The 20,212-nt window shown below is 41.2% G+C and overlaps 1 protein-coding gene across 2 annotated transcripts in view; it reads right to left on the bottom strand.

Annotated features, from left to right (window-relative positions):
• Nucleotides 1-8,851: 8,851 nt before the first annotated feature.
• The window catches only part of LOC149441004 (guanylate-binding protein 7-like), a 50,299-nt gene continuing 38,938 nt past the window's right edge, over nt 8,852-20,212 (bottom strand). The window contains exons 11-12 of one of the 2 annotated variants that reach the window (XR_016307454.1): nt 9,576-15,538; nt 8,852-9,541 (exon numbers count right to left, since the gene is read on the bottom strand). Coding sequence is in view for 1 of the 2 variants with exons in the window: in XM_089657870.1 (XP_089513996.1) it covers nt 15,272-15,538 (267 nt within the window). In the remaining variant the exon portion in view is untranslated. Of the gene's footprint in view, nt 15,539-20,212 lie in introns of both variants that reach the window. The other variant, XM_089657870.1, reaches the window with a different exon arrangement.

Consider the following 20,212-nt stretch of genomic DNA (forward strand, 5'->3'; position numbering starts at 1 on the left):
AGTTTTTGTCATTTACAGAAACTTGTGGAAAAAAAATAAATCTTCCATGGACTCAATATGCCTCTCAGCAAATAGCTTAGGGTGTCGAATTTCCAAAAAGGGGTCATTTGGGAGTGTTTGTACTATTCTGGTATTTTAGCACCTCAAGAAATGTGATGGGCAGTCAGAAAGTAAAAGCTGTGTAAATTCCATTATCTATACCATAGTTTGTAGACGCTATAACTTTCACACAAAGCAATCAATATACACTTATTGGGATTTTTTTAACCAAAAACATGTAGCAGAATACATTTTGGCCTAAATTTATGACAAAAGTTTAGTTTTTTTAGATATTTTTTATGACCAAAATGAGAAAATATTGTTTTTTTCAAAAAAATGTTTTTTCTTCAAAATTGTTCTGGTTATAGCGCCAAAAATAAAAAGTGCACAGGTGATCAAATACCACCAAAAGAATGCTCTATTTGTGTTAAAAAAAGTACATAAATTTCATTTATGTACCGTATTGCATAACCGCGCAATTGTCAGTTAAACTAGCGCAGCACTGTATAGCAAAAAAATTTCGTAAATTGCAGTATCTATCCCATAGTTGTAGACGCTATAACTTCCACACAAAGCAATCAATATACACTTATTGGGATTTTTTTTACCAAAAACATGGAGCAGAATACATTTTGGACTAAATTTATAACTAACTTTGAGTTTACTTTATATTTTTTTATAGCTGAAAGTAAAAAATATTGTTTTTCTTCAAAATATTTGGTCTTTTTTTGTTTATAGCATGAAAAATAAAAAGTGCACAGGTGATCAAATACCACCGAAAGAAAGCTCTATTTGTGTGAAAAAAAGGACGTAAATTTCGTTTAGGTGCAGCATTGCATGACCGCGCAATTATCAGTTGAATTAGTGCAGCGCCAAGTAGCAAAAAGAAGCGTGGTCATTAAGGGGGGTAAATCCTCAGGAGCTCAAGTGGTTAATATAATCCACCGTGGGAGGAGAACCAACTGATGAAGTGAAGGGGATCCCATTCAGCAGGATACCATCCCATTTACATTTGGAGATCATGTCCCCCCCTTATGTATTATCCATGGAGATCATATCCCCCTTATGTATTATACATGGAGATCATATCCCCCCTTCTGTATTATACATGGAGATCATATCCCCCCTTCTGTATTATACATGGAGATCCTATCCCCCCTTATGTATTATACATGGAGATCATATCCCCCCTTATGTATTATACATGGTGATCCTATCCCCCCTTATGTATTATACATGGAGATCATATCCCCCCTTATGTATTATACATGGAGATCATATCCCCCCTTATGTATTATACATGGAGATCATATCCCCCTTATGTATTATACATGGTGATCATATCCCCCCCTTATGTATTATACATGGAGATCATATCCCTCTTATGTATTATACATGGAGATCATATCCCCCCTTATGTATTATACATGGAGATCATACCCCCCTTATGTATTATACATGGAGATCATATCCCCCCTTATGTATTATACATGGAGATCATATCCCTCTTATGTATTATACATGGAGATCATATCCCCCCTTATGTATTATACATGGAGATCATATCCCTCTTATGTATTATACATGGAGATCATATCCCCCCTTATGTATTATACATGGAGATCATATCCCCCCCTTATGTATTATACATGGAGATCATATCTCCCCTTATGTATTATACATGGAGATCATATCCCCCCTTATGTATTATACATGGAGATCATATCCCCCCTTATGTATTATACATGGAGATCATATCCCCCCTTATGTATTATACATGGTCATCATATCCCCCCTTATGTATTATACATGGAGAAAATATCCCCCCTTATGTATTATACATGGAGATCATATCCCCCCTTATGTATTATACATGGAGATCATATCCCCCTTATGTATTATACATGGAGATCATATCCCCCTTATGTATTATACATGGAGATCATATCCCCCTTATGTATTATACATGGTGATCATATCCCCCCTTATGTATTATACATGGAGATCATATCCCCCCTTATGTATTATACATGGAGATCATATCCTCCCTTATGTATTATACATGGAGATCATATCCTCCCTTATGTATTATACATGGAGATCATATCCCCCCTTATGTATTATACATGGAGATCATATCCCCCCTTATGTATTATACATGGAGATCATATCCCCCCTTAATCTCCTCTTCTCAGTAGAGAATACATTCAGTTCCTCTAATCTTTCCTCATAGCTGATCTCCTCCATGTCTCGTATCAGTTTGGTTGCCCTTCTCTGTACTTTCTCCAGTTCCCTAATGTTCTTTTTGTGAATTAGTGCCCAAAATTGAACTGCATATTCCAAATGAGGTCTTACTAATGATTTGTACCGGAGGAGGGGGGGGGGGGGTAATGATACCTCTCTCTCTGGAGTCTACACCTCTTGTAATACAAGATAGGATTTTGCTCACTTTAGAACCCGAAGCTTGACATTGCATTCCATTATTAAGCTTGTGATCTACCAGAGCCCCCAGATCCTTCTCCACAATTACCCTTCCAGATCCCCCTCCACCACTGGACCCCCCCAGATCCTTCTCCACCATTGACCCCCCAGATCCTTCTCCAATATTGACCCCCCAGATCCTTCTCCACCATTGATTCCCCCAGATCCTTCTCCACCATTTATTCCCCCAGATCCTTCTCCACCATTTATTCCCCCAGATCCTTCTCTACCATTTATTCCCCCAGATCCTTCTCCACAATTTATTCCCCCAGATCCTTCTCCACCATTGACCCCCCAGATCCTTCATCACCATTGACCCCCCCCCCCAGTTTTCCCCCCTAGTATGTATGATGCATGCATATTCTTAGCCCCCAAGTGCAGAACCTTACATTTATCAACATTAATCCTCATTTGCCACATAGTTGCCCAATTACACAGAACGTTAAGATTGGCTTGTAAACCAAAATAATGTATTCTTCTTTTTCAGATTTGTCACAATTTCAAACCCAAGAGATGGCCCAACAGACGCCCACATTGATGAGAGCAGAGAATTAATCAAACATTTCAGCTTCAATGACTGCAAATTCAGCAATTAAGGCTACAATCGGATCCTCAAAAAAAATTTGCTCCAAAAGAATCACCCAACCCACCACTAGTGAAAACTCCCTTATTTAAAACATCAAAACGCGCCTTTCAAATAATAAATATCCAAACACATATAATCATGCACAATATGTCAATAAGCGTCCAGTGTCACATAGTCCAAAAAATAAATCAAAATGAAAAAGTGTTTAAATACGTCCCACTTGAAATCACTTCTTTCTAATGTTGAAATCCTCAAAGGACAGCTTCCGCAGAGACCCTCAAAGAAATCAAAAACTCAACATAGTGCATTAACTTAATAACTTGATAAATAACACTCCATGCGTGCATTTATAAACATTAGTGAAAAAACGTGGGAAAAACGAAAACCACAGCAACACTTGTGACAAACTGGTGATGTGTTCCACTCAGTGTAAACCACTTCAATAGTGTTTCACTTCTAGTACATGTAGCCTATATACCCTTACCAAAAACAAATAACAAAAACGCTGTGAGATATCTTATAGAGAAAGCTTGCAAGAGCCCCTCAGCCTCCTTGTCTCCACTCCTGATGTTCTGATTACAGTCTCATCCCCTCATGGTACCGCAAGCCAGTTCTCCAATCACTCGGCTCCACGCAGGATGTATATTATTATTATTATTACTACCAGTTTATATAGCGCCAAAGGGTTTGCTCAGCGCTGTACAATAGAGGGGGGGACAATACATGGCACAGTACAACAACAACAAACAACGTACGAGGGGTAAGAGGGCCCTACTCTTTCGAGCTTACAATCTAGGAGGGAGGGGGTAAAGGTACAGTAGGAAGTGGCTGAGGGGAATGAAGTGGTGGGAGGAATGAGGGAGGATGGCCGTTAGGTGAGGGTGGGGTAGGCTTCCCTGAAGAGATGGGTTTTGAGGGAGCGCCTGAATGTGAAGAGGGAAGGCGACAGTCTGATGGATTGGGGCAGTGAGTTCCAGAGGATAGGGGAGGACCTGGAGAAGTCCTGCAGTCGTGCATGGGAGGAGGAGACCAGGGAGCAGGATAGAAGGAGGTCCTGTGAGGAGCGAAGGGTACGGGTAGGGCGGTACTTGGGGATCAGGTTGGTGAGGTAGTCAGGGGCAGTGTTGTGAACGGCTTTGTAGGTCAGGGTTAGGAGTTTAAATTTGATGCGTTGGGCAATCGGGAGCCAGTGGAGGGAGAGGCAGAGGGGGGTGGCAGAGGTGGAGCGGGTGGTGAGGTGGATGAGTCTAGCCGCTGAGTTCAGGATGGTCTGGAGCGGGGAGAGCCTGCACTTGGGTAGGCCGGTGAGAAGAGAATTACAGTAGTCAAGGCGTGAGATGATGAGGGAGTGTACTAGAAGTTTGGTGGTGTCAAGGGTGAGGAAGGCACGTATCTTATATGAGACAGTAATAGTGTAATTCCGTATTTATACCATAAAATATACTTTAATGAATCTGCATACATGTACACAATATAGAAAGCACATTTATAAGAGACCCCAAGCTCTAAGGATTACCAAGCAGCTTCCAGGGCGATAACCATGCGGCTCCCAACTCCAAGATGGCCGCCGTATCACTTCCTGTTCCTGCTCCGTACGTCCGTCACTTTTTCCTGACGCGTTTCGTCACATCCGGGACTTAATCTTAAGGGATAGGTGCGTCGGGACATCTCTCCGCATTATAGCCAACTCAACAGTCAATTAGCGAAGTTCCGGCCGCCATCTTAAGTATGGGAAATAAGCCCATACTTCTCTAGATAGTGCTGTACTGCTTAGATGAGTGTCTCAGATATAAGATAAACACATTTATATAGAACAAATCCTAAGTTATATATCCAGCCTCTCTCCACGATATCAATAATTATAATAAAAATAAAAACGAAAAAAAATAATAATACATTTTTTATAAAAACTACATAGACGCGAATACTGAATACTAGACCATATCTAAAACCTACTTGGATATCAGAATTACTAATATCCATATACAAACATACAAAATAAAATAAAGATACAGATACAATTAAAATTATAATATTAAATGCTAAGTAAATAAAATACTGTCCCTACATATATTTTAATAGGAAAATATCCATCATATATAAAACTGATCTCATAGTGTCCCCTATTCATTATTATTAATTAAACAGATATTACATGGATAAATAAATATCCATATATATATATAAATACATATACATATATAACCAAACACCCCCGCCCATACCTGGACCTCTCCCTATACACCTAAAAACAGACTAAAAAGTTATCTAAAACTATCTTCCAAATATTTTAAAAATTAGAAACAAAACAATTCAAATCTAGCTCAACATTTAATCCTCTAGGTTTAAGTGTCCATAACTGAAATATCCAAAATGTTTCATTCTGTGATAATTTAATTTTATCTCCCCCCCTCCAATGGGCTTCCACAGAATCAATGCCCCGGGACTCCGGGTCATGAACCTGCAGACAACCGACCAGAAAGGGTGTTAGGTGTCAGTCAAACTGGACGGGACAACTCTGGAGCATGGTAAGATATATTTTGCTATCTTACCAGTGCTCATCTTGTTTTTGTTGTTGATTCATTCCTGTGCCTAGTACGGCTGCTAAAGGTCACTAAAGGCAGGTAACCTTGCTTGCCCGGAGTTTATTTAGGATCATTATATCCAGGGGACCCTGGTGAGTCCTCTCCCCCCTGTCTCCTACATCCAGCAGCCCTGCAAAATCCAGACCCAGACTGGACACAGGATCACCTCCTGACAGACAGCCTTCTCTCTCAGCTACTATTCTATCAGCTACTGCTCCATCTCTAATCGAATCCTATCCTGCTTCTGACCAACTTATCACAGAGATTTCCATGAAGAACATGCTCCTTTACAGAGGAGGTCTGGTGATAGAATGATTGCCCATGATCTAACGTTCGCAGCGATACCTCACATGTGTGTGATGATCTCTGTTTGCATGCGTGCGGGACAGACATGTGCGTTGTCCCTTGCACACGGGCACGGAGGCACTTTACAGTTTTTTTTAAATTATTCATTTTTTTTTAAATACTTTTTACACTGTCACTTTAATTTTTTTTTCTTTTTATTGTTGTCACAAAAATTTAAACATCCCCTGTCACAGCAATAGACACATAACAGGTACTCTTTATGGAGAAATCTGGGGTCTAAGAGACCCCAAATCCCTTCTCTACTCTTAAATGCATTCAAAACAACAAGATTGGTGCTTTGTGGAGGTATCTGGGGTCTAAGAGACCCCAAATCCCTCCTCTGCCCTTGAAAGAGTTCAAAACACCAAGATTGCTGCTTTGTGGATGGATCTGGGGTCTATAAGACCCCAAATCCCTCCTCTGCTCTTCAACGCATTCAAAACACCAATATTGGTGCTTTGTGGAGGGATCTGGGGTCTATAAGACCCCAAATCCCTCCTCTGCTCTTAAACACATTCAAAACAACAAGATTGGTGCTTTGTGGTGGGATCTGGGGTCTAAGAAACCCCAAATCCCTCCCCTGCCCTTGAAAGCGTTCAAAACATCAAGATTGTGCTTTGTGGTGGGATCTGGGGTCTATAAGACCCCAAATACCTCCTCTGCCCTTGAAAGCATTCAAAACGTTTAGATTGGTGCTTTATGGAGGGATCTGAGGTCTAAGAGACCCCAAATCCCTCCTCTGCTCTTCAACACATTCAAAACACCAATATTGGTCCTTTTGGAGAGATCTGGGGTCTAAGAGACCCAGATCCCTCCTCTGCCCTTGAAAGCATTCAAAACACCAAGATTGGTGCTTTGTGGAGGGATCTGGGGTCTATAAGATCCCAGATCCCTCCTCTACCCATGAAAGCATTCAAAGCACCAAGATCAGTGTTTTTGAATGCTTTCAGTTTGTTTAAAATGGAGCCATAAGTTCCCGGATTTCAGGTGATCCCTTCCAGTTTGCTATTAGGGAGAGCCGATCAAAGCAGATCAAAGCCGATTCCAGTTTTGTTCAGCTGTCTGGTCAATAGTGGACGTGTCAGCAGGTCACTCAGATCTCCCGGTGGGATGGGAAGTCGGCGTATGGGGGGTACTCTAAAAACTAGAGCCAGCATCACTGCAGTATAACCACCGAAAGTCCAGCAACGTGCCAGGTACGTCACAGGTCCACAAGGCATTTATAACATTTATAACAAAGTGCACGGATCCTTTTCTCCTCTTTGTCCTGAACGAATGTATCCCAATTTTCTCTAGATATATACTTTCTGATATCCAATGTCTGTGTCCCCCATTGCTTGTTTACTGTATATACTGCAATGCAAGTCTTCTCTCTCCTGGCCAAGCAGGTGAATTACAGCTCAACAGACTTCTATGGAAGGGTTGGTTAGCTGAGGGCCTATTGGGGGGCTCAGGACGGTAAGGCCTTATTTACATATGTGGTTTGGGGCATGGTAAAACTCCATAGTTGAGATGTGTTTTTACCAGATGCCTCCAACCAGTGGTGTAGCGTTAAAGGTCATGATGGTGACCCCCATCTCATGCTCCAGGCGACCCGTGTGGACTCCCTGTCACATTCTGTTTTATAGATGGACAGTAGGGGCTGCATATACAGGAGCTGATCCTCTCCATTTTCCTTCTGCAACCACTGAAAGCTTGCTTCTCTTCCTCTCCCTGTCATGGGCATGTAGCGGCTACATGAGAAAAATGTTGATTACGCTATTCAGAATAAAAGCATTTCAAATTCTGAACCATTTCATTGTGGCTCGCAACTGGCTACCAAATCACATAAGTGGCCCTCGCTCTTCAAAAGGTGGAGCACCCCTGCTTTATACTGTACAGTATGTGTAGCCATTGATACAGGGACTGAAGCACATAGTAAATGTATTATTTATCAACAAAAAAGTTCAGTGGGGGTCAATGTCAACACCCCATTATTTTGTAGCCAGTGCAAATGCCCCTGTTACATTGGTGGTTAGTGTAAATGCCCCTGTTACATTGGTGGTTAGTGTAAATGCCCCTGTTACATTGGTGGTTAGTGTAAATGCCCCTGTTAGATTGATTGTCAGTGTAAATGCCTCATTACATTGTTGGTCTGTGTAAATGCACCTGCTAGATTGGTGGTCTGTGTAAATGCTCCTGTTATATTGGTGGTCTGTGTAAATGCCCCATAATGCCGGTGGTCTGTGTAAGTGCTCCTCATAGCTTGATGGTCTGTGTCAATGCCCCTGTTACCTTGATGGTCTGTGTCAATGCCCCTGTTACATTGTTGGTCTGTGTAAATGCACTTGCTAGATTGGTGGTCTGTGTAAATGCCCCATAACACTGGTGGTCTGTGTAAGTGCTCCTCTTACCTTGATGGTCTGTGTAAATGCAATTAAAAAGAAAAGCGCCTCTAAGTGCAGTATCCAAAATAAATTTATTACAACCCAAATCCGGGCCTCTCACATTTTCAAGAAGTAAAACAGTCTCATCTGTATTTGGAGAAAACTTGATTGTGCCTCTGAATAGGAAGAGAGAGTGCGGCGTAGGCGTGATGACGTCACTCAGATCTACAATGCACTGCGACACAATTCAGAGCATGCATGATGCTACACACAGGAATGTGCGCTCCCTTCTCTAGCATAAAGGGTATACTGTACATAGGAGCCATCCTAATATATCCACACAGTGAATGGAGGGGGAGGTACCACAAGATTGGAGGGCTACTAGATCCAGCAGAAGAATTAAAATGTATAGATTCTTATAAAAACGTATAACACATAAGAATACAATGTAAATTTTATGTATTTATTTATTTATTTATTTATTTATTCATTACAGGTACTTATATAGTGAAATGAATCAGAATACAACCATATGACCTTATTATTAAAAAAAAAAAAAAACAATAAAGAACAATATTTGGCATCCAGATTACAGGTAAATAAAACAAATAGATGAGTCAAGCAAATGATATACTGTAGCTGTTTTTATTATATCTCCGGAGTCCTTAAGACCAACATTTATAAAAACATTTATCATATGAATGCAGAAGACAAGTATATATGTGAGTATACAAAGGAAACCACCCCCATGACAATTGGTAATGTAAAATCACCCCAATGGTCAAACAGAACAAAGAGAAATAGGATTGTGTGCCTGTAAATGATTATGGATACGTGATTAGATGAAATGTGTTATTTATAGACATGTATATGTTATTCAAACAAAATCATACCGTATGGTAAAGAATGACTAAAGGGTGTCACCTAATGGTGGGTGAAAACATGTGGAAGTTATGCACCATTCTTGTTTATGTACCTTCTGATTCCTCATTTTTTCTACACGGGCTCACAGCCTACACCGGTCATGATGCACCCACCCCCTTATTGCCCCCAACTCATCTGAGATTTCCATCCATCAATACCCATGGGAAACAACGGAGGGACGGCCCTGCTGCTGCTAATAACAAACATCAACATACCTCTCATCACACTAACAGCAAACCAAGGCATCACCCCCACCCCCCATAGACATAATGAGCCAAATAAAAATAATAACAAAAATATTACCCCTGTCTTGACTAAGATGTCCATAGCTCCCAAATGTCCCTGATTTTGAGGGACTTTCCCTCATTCGGAACAAAATCCCTCTTTCCTCCTCATTCTTCCCTCATTTTGGTCTGATCTATATAGTTTTATATAAAATGCACTATTTATCTATCAAAATGTGTTTTACAGCACTAAACCTTTCATCCAATTTTTAAATTGCTGCATTTGTAAATTCCCAAAGCCAATATAAAGGAATAGTAATGGTAAAAAAACACTTGTGAGTTTAACCAATATTTTTTAGGTACAATTCTCCTTTAAGAGGGGCGTGGCAGGGGGTGTGTCCTTTGCCTACATATTTTTGCCAATAGGTGTCCCTCATGCCCATCTCAGAAAGTTGGGAGCTATGAGATATCCCCTAAAACATCCTTGATAAACCAACCAACACCATGACTACCATACCTCTGGAAGCTGCTCTATTATTCACTATTGGAGCACCTGACCTCACTCCTTTGACATGCCCTGAGGCTGTTCCGCCATCTTGGTTTATACCCTCTCTAACTCTTCTCATAGCTCATTTCCCAATGTTTTAATCACACCTAATAGCCCTTTGCCTATTTTAGAACTCCTCTCCCGCACAACCCCCAAAAAAGAAAAACACACCAATGAGGGTGTAAGGGGGGACAAAATAGATAAAAAAATAGAATTCAAGAACAAACAGCGCAGATTGTGAGAATTTTCAACCTATTCTCTCACACCCTTCTGACACAGAAAGTTCTCTGTTAAGCCGAGGCCTACATTTTGTCCCGACATCTTCACCCAATTTATTTCTACTTTTCAAAGATCTCAACAAATTTGTCAGAAATCATACTCTTAAAAGATTTTGATATTCAATCTAAGAAAAATAATAATTTAGTCACCAACACTGATTCTCTCCATACAAATTCTCCTTGTCACACCGCATCTCTTACGAATCTAGGTTTAGAGATGTTAGAACAACTCTATTGCAATTTTAATGATTCTACTTCGTCAGGTTTTGATGATCCAGAATTAGCTTTATTCACTCAGCATATTTGCCAAAAGTATTTAAAAATCAGTTTAATCTTCCAGGTAGACCAATAGTAGCTGCCATGGAAAGCATCACCTGCGGCTTTTCGCAATGCATATTTTCTTGCAGCCTTTAGCCCATAGTCAACAAACTTACATCTGAGATGGCACCCATCATTTGGATCTTTTGATACCATGTATGTGGGAACCCAATTATCTTTGGATTTCATTAGACGTAAATTCCCTTTATACATCGATTCCTCACAGCATTTATTATCCTAGGACAACACACTTCATCCAAAACAAGCCACCTTCATTGTAGGAGCTACTGCCTTCTGTCTTAAACATAATTATTTTACCTTTGATGATGAATATTATCTTCAAATTCAAGGCACAGCAATGGGTATGAATTCCACACCCTCAAATGCCAATCTTACCATGAGTTTCTGGGAAGACCAGTATATATGGCGTAACAATCCCTTTGTGGCCAATATGATAGGTTATGACCAGCATATCGATGATATTTTAATCATTTGGGAAGGCAGATCAGCTCTGGTAGAAGAATTTGTCACTCACTGCAAAAATAAAAATTATGACCTGTCTTTCACTTCGGTTCATGCCAAAGAGTACTTGGCATTCTTAGATGTAGAATTATATCCTATCGGCAATACCATCCAAGCCAAAAATATTACTAAGCCAACTGCAGGGAACGCCTTCTTACATTACAATAGTTGCCACCGTCCCAGGTGGAGAAATATTATCCCCAAAGGGCAGTTCTGTCGTTTAAGATGGAATTGTACCAGGGGTATAGATTATGTGACCCAAAGTAACCATCTCAAACAAAAATTATCTGACAAAGGGTATCCAGAGGATTTAATAAATGCTGCTTACTCCACCTATCTCAAAGGTAATCCTGCAAAATCCAATACAAAAGAAGATACACAACCCAGGTTGGGTTATTAACCATCAACATCGCAGGATAGAACAAATCTTTAATGAGGATTGGGCCATCCTTCTTCAAGACCCCTATTACAAGATATCATTCATAAAAAACCTAAAATCACATATAGGAGAGCCCCTAACTTAAAAAACAGGATAGCACCAAGCAAATTAAAACCCATTCCATCTGTTAGTAATGCTGGCTGTTTTATACCAAATATAGGCATGTATCAATGCCAAAAATCATTATGAAAAACTTGTAGTTTTGTGCAACACGGGCAAAAAGAGTTTATGGCTAAAGGCCAAAGGCATTTTTTTGCTGCACAGATCATGTTGTATAACTGTATATCTTGTCCCTATATTGACCACACTATTAGACCTTTATGTACCAGATTTGGAGAACATCACCATTTAATAGAGGAGGGCAAAGATAAACACAGTATACCCCGTCATTTCTCTGAGTTTCATAATAAATCCACTACAGGCCTACGGGTATGGCTAGCTGAGGCCATATTCAAATTCTCCCTGAGGCAGAACATTTCCAAAAGCTTTGTGAAAGGGAAATATTCTTTCATTCATTCTTGATACCCTTTCCCCAGGGGGACGTAATGAAGAATTAGATGTTAGTACTATTTTATGAATGGTACATAACGTCCACCTTTTTTTACCCACCATTAGGTGTCACCCTTTAGTCATCCTTTACCATACAGTATCATTTCGACTGAATAACGCCTAGATTGTAAGCTCCCAGGATCAGGACCCTCCTATCCCTCTTGTATTGAACTGTATTGTTGCTGTATTGTCTCCCATTATATTGTAAAGCGCTGAGCAAACTGTTGGCACTATATAAATCCTGTATAATAATAATAATAATTATTATTATTATTATTATACAGTATTTATATAGCGCCAAAGGGTATGCTCAGCGCTGTACAGTAGCAAGGGGGACAGAACATGAGACAAGACAGTAACAATACAATACACGAGGGGTTCAAGGGCCCTGCTCTTTCGAGCTTACAATCTAGGAGGGAGGGGAAGGTGGCACAGGAGGAGATGGCTGTGGGGGATGGAGTGGTAGGAGGAGTAGAGGAGGTTAGTTGTTAGGTAAGGTCAGGTGTTAGGTGAGGGTGGGGTAGGCTTCCCTGAAGAGGAGGGTTTTCAGGGTGCGCCTGAAGGTGAGGAGGGTAGGTGACAGTCTGATGGATTGGGGTAGGGAGTTCCAGAGGATGGGGGAAGTCCTGGAGAAGTCCTGCAATCGGGCGTGGGAGGAGGAGACCAGGGAGCTAGAGAGTAGGAGGTCCTGTGAGGAGCGGAGGGCACGGGTAGGGTAGTATTTGGGTATCAGGTCAGTTATGTAGTTTGGGGCAGCATTATGAATGGCTTTGTAGGTCAGAGTTAGTAGTTTGAATTTGATGCGTTGGGCAATCGGGAGCCAATGAAGGGATTGGCAGAGGGGGGAGGCGGATGTGGAGCGGTTGGTGAGGTGGATGAGTCTCGCCGCTGAGTTCAGGATAGACTGGAGTGGCGATAGCGTTCGTTTGGGTAGGCCAGTGAGGAGGGAGTTGCAGTAGTCCAGGCGTGAGATGATGAGGGAGTGTACGAGTTGTTTGGTGGTGTCTGGGGTGAGGAATGTGCGTATCTTGGAGATGTTGCGGAGGTGGAGCCTGCAAGATCTAGATAGCAGTTGGATGTGGGGTAGGAAGGAGAGGTGGGAGTCCAGGGTGACACCCAGGACTTTGGCATGTGGGGTGGGAAAGATGGTGGCGTTGTTAGTAGTGATGGAGAGGATGGGGTGGGGGGGCGCAGGGTGGGGGGAAGACCAGGAGCTCGGTTTTGGATAGGTTAAGTTTGAGGAAATGGAGTGACATCCAGTCTGATATGTTGTTTAGGAGGTGGGCAGAGAGTGAGGGGGTGAGGGGTAATAATAATAATAAGGGGCTAATATTAATAATAATAACATATACATATCTATAAATAACACATTTCATCTAATCATGTACACAGTCCCTTAAAAAAAAAGATCAGCCCCCCTCCTAAAAATGACTTGTAAAATCAACCAGGTGTAGCTCATCACCTTCTCAATGGTACACAAGGCCATTTGACTTTCAACTGTGATCAGCTGGGGTCATTTTGATTAACTTAGCATGAAAAGAGTTTTCCTGGAGCATTTCAGTCCCTGGAAGTGCAACTGAAGGAAACAGTCATCTGTGGGTGGCAAAAGATCTCCAGGATAAAGCTGTGGACAGGCACAAGTCAGGGGATGGATACCAAAAAATGTCAAAGGTTTTACCAATGCCTAGAAGCAGAGTGAAGTCTATTATTAAGAAGTGGAAGGTATTTGGTACAACACTGGATCAGGACGTTACTCTAAACTGGATGAAAGAGCCAGGAGGAAACTGGTCAGACAGGCTTCCAAGAGGCCTACAGAAACTCTCAAGCTGTGTCAGCAATTGATTACAAAAAGTGGTCATGGTGTGCATGTGACAACAATATCACAAATCCTCCACAAATGTGGCTTGTATGGGAGGGTTGCAAGAAAAAAGTCATTCCTCAAGACAGACTACATGCAGTCACCACTGAGTTTTATGAAAACGCACCTTGAAGATTCTGAGGCCACATGAAAAAATGTGTTCTGGTTAGATGAGACTAAAATGGAATGATTTCGCCTCAATACTAAACAATATGTTTGGCAGAAAGCCAATCCAGCTCCCCATCCAAATCCCACCATTCCTACAGTACAGCATGGAGGGGAGGTATATCCTGTTATAGGGGGTTATCTATAGCAGGGACTGGAGCACTTGTCAGGGTAGAAGGACAAAAAAGATGGGGCAAAATCCTGTCACATTCTAGAGGAACATCTGCTGCCTTTGCCAGAAAGTTGTCAATGGGAAGAAGATTTACCTTCCAACATGACAATGACCCAAAGCACACAGCAAAAATTAGTCCACAGTGGTTGGAGGAGAAAAAGGGGAATGTCCTTGCCTGGTAAAGTCAGAGCCCAGACTTATATCCCATTGAAAATCTGTGGAATGACTTGAAGACTGCAGTCCTCAAACAGTCACCATTAAATGTAACCGAACGTAGGCAGTTCTGAAAAGAAGAGCGGGCAAATATTGCAAAGTCTAGATGTGCAAAGTTAGTAGAGACAAATCCCAACAGACTAAGGGCTGGAATTACAGCAAAGGGGGTTCAACAAAATACTGACACAAAGGGGTGATCCGTCTTCCAGCTCGGTGATTCTGTTTTTGAATTGCTGACATGTTGGTGTTGTATGGATGTTTGGATGTTTGAAGTTGCACTACAGCAGATACAGATGGATAAAACAAATACTGTGTCTGTCTTCATTTCAGGCTACACAGAAACAATATGTGATTAGTTTAAAGGGGGTGATTCTTTTCTATACTTACTGTGTACATATATATATTTAGAGAGAGATTGAGAGTATATACTTAGGAGAATAAACCAAGCATTGGTGAGAAAGTCTTTGGATTATATAGAGAAAACAGTCCAAAGAACAGTTTTGTGTTTATGTTTTGAATTTACTTGCCATTCTTCTTAAGATTTTGCACAGTTTAAGAAGTGGTTAGGGCGGGTTTTATTCAGCCACAGACAGAGCAGCTGGGGGGGGGGGTTATTAATGAAGCTTATCATAACTCTCATAATCTGTATGTCTGCTCCTGTTAGGCATTGGACTGTTTTGGGGCAGATTTGTTATGTGTCTTACCTTTAGGATTAAAATAATTTTTTATTACAGCTTGGAGTAGTGCTCCTCCCTGTTCCAGAAATCCTGGAATTACAGCAACAGCAACCTGCTTGAAAGTGTCCATGATGGGTGTATACCAGGCTGGGTCATTCTGGTTCATGTGCTCTTGCTGTATGTCTTTGATCTGCTCCTGGTACATGTTGGCATATCTTGGAAGTCCCTGGTCCATGTAAATCTGCTGATTCTGAGAACACAATGAGAGTTATACATAGTATGTGTGTAGAGGTATAACAACACAGTTATTCTCTGATAAGCAGTCTTGATACTGTTTGGAGCTAACATTGGATTTTCTAATTAGTAAGGTGAATACAATAATAGATTTTCTTTAAAAACAGGAACAAACTCAAGCCTTGTCACTGAATGTGGCGCCATATTTTTACAATTGTGTGGATACCCCATTTAATAATTAGAATTGTCTGTTTTGTGCATGATGAGTACATTTCTTGGTGCTGAGTTTCAATAATGTGGTAATTGTGAATTAGTGGTCTCTGGTTCCTTCCCCAGGGTTTCATATCACGGGCCGGAAGATAACTGGTAATATTAGGAGTGATGCTTGATCTGAGGAACCTTTTACTGTAGGTCCTAGTGTTGTGTTAAATTGGAACGTCACTCTCTCACCCCCGGTTCACATGTATGCGGGTGGTGACGCTGCGGATCCGCATGAAAATCTGTGCAGCTGTACCGCCCGCGCAGAGAATTATGGATCCGTTGGCGGGTGCCATTAGTTCTAATGGCACGCCGCCTGCACTGGGAAATGCAACCGTACTGGGAACCAAGGTTCCCGTGTGGGCTGCATTTTCCAAAGTAGTGCAGGGACTTCTTTCACTGCATGTCACGGGCACGGGAGTCCATTCAAATGGATGGGCTCTCGTGCCTGAGCAAAACGTGGCCCGCACAGCCACATAGGTGTGAACCTAGGGTCAATCAACATTGACTATATGTAATCCTTATGCTGCTAGCAGTATTAAATACATAAAGTATATCATATTTACTTGTTTTAACCTTTTTTTCACATTTCTTCAGTTACTTCTTGGTTTCCATGCCTAGGAAAATTATATCATACATCCCATCTTCAGTAAAGGAGAAGGGGAGGAGGGGATTCTCAGCTAAGCACATGCTCTCCTGCCTGCATACCATAGCTAAGGGCAGTCGGATTCCAGGAAGTAAATGCTACATGAATCATCTGCCTTTACTCAAGATGGCCAGGGCCAGAAAAGCTAAGGGAGGTGAATTCTTTCAAAAAATTAAGCATGGAGACATGGATGGATGGGGGAGATTGCTTTGAATATTAAAAATGAATTAAATAGCATTTTTGGTTTGTGGTGCTCAGATGTAGTTCCACTTTAAACAGCAGGTTTAGTTAGATTGATATAGTAATTAGACTGTTCCCAAACCAAAGATCTTCTCTACTTACCAATAGATTTTAGGTAAAAATGCAAGGTGAAAAAGAGCAACATTAAAGGTAAGAATCTGAGTTGGTTAGGTGGAAATAATTAACATTTTATTAGGCCAGAATGTTTTGAAGGTTACAGATACCCTCTATTACTTGGATGTGCAAGGAAGTGGTTGAGACCCAACAGTGGAAGGTACCACTGCTATAGCAAATGTGTCTGCATTTCTGTTTTTGAAGTCCCAATCTTGTTTAGCACCCTCTAGGTTTAGCTAGATAGGAGATGTTTTTTTTTTGAGTCAGAGGCTTGGTAGAAGCCCTGGATGTGTCAGCCTGGGAGTGAGGCAATGAGGTTAATTCAGTACAGGCTGGGAGGCTCTACAGGTCAGGACCTGGCCAAGGGAACTTGGTCAATCCCCAGGCAGGAGGCTGGGCATGGTAGCCAAGGGCAACCCTTAAATATGAAAGAGCCTGGGAAGCAGGGGAGTTGGGTGGAAGATGCACTGAAGGAAGGTGCTGGAGTGGGCAGCCTGGACGGGGGCCTCACAGAGAGGAGCCTACCTACAGGTTGGTAGCTGGACAGACAGAACTCCAGTGTACCACACGTCAGCCAGGAGGGAGCAAGCCCAGCATTAGGCCTGAAAGCAACCACCAACCCACCAAGCTGGTAGGACAGGACAGAGTAAGTACTTCTACACCCCCTGGACCAGATAAAGGGAGAAGACAGTCAGGTGCAAGACCCAAATAGTTCTCATCTGGGACTACTTAAGTGCAAATATTGGAATGCCTTGCCCAGCGATACCCTCACGACAGTTGGGTGAAGGGAAAGGATTCATCTGGGTTCAGAGGGGACATCAGTGCTCCTTAAAGAGACTGTTGCCTCTTTTTAATCCACATTTTTGTATGGTGTTACCAAGAAGTTGTTCTACAGTTCATTTGGTATCCCATTTACCCCTAGACCCCATCCAAGCTGTTTACCCTGAATGAAAAACAAAACAACAGAAGCAAGCTCAAGGACTGTTTTACTGACTCAGAGGGAGAAAGTGTGGAAAATGCATGTTGCCTAGCCGTGCAGAGCTTACGGGGGACCCAAAGGCTCAGCGGATCCTGCAGGGGTAGCGCTAGTGAAATGTTGAGGCAGCAGTTCAGTACACAGTACCAATATTGATATCTAACCACCTCACTGATTTTTCCTTTTGGTATTCCTTTCCTTCTACACCACTATTATAATACAGCTAACAACGCATATTCAGGGCATGGCTGATGAGAACAAAGAGTGAAAATAAGCCTTAGGTACCCACTAAAGTTGCTAGATGCTGGGTGGTCATTTGCTGTGACTGGGTTGAGCCAGGTTGTTGGAGGATGACTGCTGTCAGACAATGTAAGGCTGGGAAGTCTCACAGTACAGAGTGGAGGATGAATGTGTCCATTATAATACGCACCAATGGCATCTGACACCAAGTTTTACACTTTTCTAGTGAGGTAGAATGCTCTTGAGGTGTCAATCTAGAAACAAGAAACAGATGTTCCCATTGGTGGATCTTGTCATCAAGATCCTCTACTGCAGTCACACAAGACTTTGTGGCCAATTTCACCCAATTCCTTGCAGTTGTTGATCACAGTGACTCTGAGCACACTTCCACATGACTGTAGGCAGTCCCCAGATCTGTTTTGGTGGCTTTGTTAGCATTGTTTGCTATTGCTCCTCCCTTAGCAGGGCTGCTTTTGCACGATCTGACAGTATGGGGTTGATTTACTAACGGAAAATAGACTGTGCACTTTGCAAAGTGCAGTTGTACTCTCCAAGAACTGTTGCTCCAGAGCTTAGTAAATGAGCTCTGATAATGTCCATCTTCCAATCATATGCAAGCAAGATGTTTTTTTTTTTCCTTGCATGTGATTGGGTATTCTTTGCAAAGTGAAGCTATACCTCATTTACTAAGCTCTGGAGCAACTGTCCTTGCTGAGTGCAACTGCACTTTCTAAAGTGCACAGTCTATAAGCCGTTAGTAAATCAACCCCCTATGTGACTTCCCATGTCCTTCAACAGACAAGAAATAAGATAGAATTTGTGTACTCACTAATTCACTCACTCATTAAAATCATTTTCTTGATGTCCATTGGGTGACAGTTATGCTTTCTATAGAATAAAATAACTTATATAAAAAAATTGATTCAGCTCAATACCTCAGCCCAGTTCAAAGTGTATTTTATACCAAACAACAATAAATAAACTATTTGTCCAGATATCCTTAACATTACAAATTTCTTTTATTGATTAAAAACCATAAACGCGCAAGAGACATAAACATACCCATTAAAAATCAAGAGTCATGTCTGAGGACTAATGGAGTATCTCTAATCTGTATCCATATATATATGTTCATGTGTTTAATTCAAAATAATTACAGATTACACATTGAGAGTTCTCAAAGGATTCCCAAGAATACAGGGACAGCTAAAAAAGATAGTAAAGGATAGATAAGGTGGCCACAAAATAAACCCAGTAGCATGCTGGATTGCCAAGATCCATCCTCCAAACAATTGGCAGGAGATATAAATTGAATACATTTTTTTGTTGATCATGAAGATCTGATGATACACTGTGGGTAGAAAATATGTCAGATTGTCTTGTGTTTGGATTTAAAGCAACTATGGTTCCATTGTAAATTCCATATGTTGACCAGGCTAGATATGGTTGTGGTTGCATACACCATATTGCCAAAAGTATTTTCCCCGCCCTCCATATCATGTGATTCAGGTGTTCCAATTCCCTCCATGGACACAGGTGTATAAAATCAAGCCCCTAGGCATGCAGACGGCTTCTACAAACATTGGTGAAAGAATGGGTCGCTCTCAGGAGCTCAGTGATTCCAAGCGTGGTTCCGTGATAGGTGGTCACCTGGGCAATAAGTCCATCTGGGAAACTTTCTTATCTATCCTTTACTATCTTTTCTAGCTGTCTCTGTATTCTTGAGAATCCTTTGAGACCTCTCAATGTGTAATCTGCAATTAATTATTTTGAATTAGGCACATGAACTGTACTGTATATGGATACAGCTTAGAGATACTCCATTAGTTCTCAGACATGACTCTTGATTTTTAATGGGTATATTTGTGTGTTTTGCATGTTTTTGGTTTTTAATCAATAAAAGTTTTGTAATGTTAAGGCTATCTGTTGACATAAAGTTTCTTTCTAGACAAATAGTTTATTTATGGCTGTTTGGTATAAAATACTTTTTGAACTGGGTTGAGGTATTGAGCTGAATCCATTTTTTATACAAGTTTTTTGATTCATTCTTTTTGCGGTGTGCTCCTTTCCCTTATATGTATGAATTGGGACCTAGCAGGATCTTTGCCTTTTATTTATTCCTCTGCTTTCTATAGACTGGGGCATGGTAAACATAAGAGGGTTATTTTGGACTGACCTACACATATTTTGTTTGTCAAATCCTCTTGTAAGTGGCA

The sequence above is a fragment of the Staurois parvus genome, unplaced genomic scaffold, assembly GCF_062004578.1.
Source record: "Staurois parvus isolate SC_StPar_1 unplaced genomic scaffold, SC_StPar_1.0 ptg001037l, whole genome shotgun sequence".
Taxonomy (NCBI): domain Eukaryota; kingdom Metazoa; phylum Chordata; class Amphibia; order Anura; family Ranidae; genus Staurois; species Staurois parvus.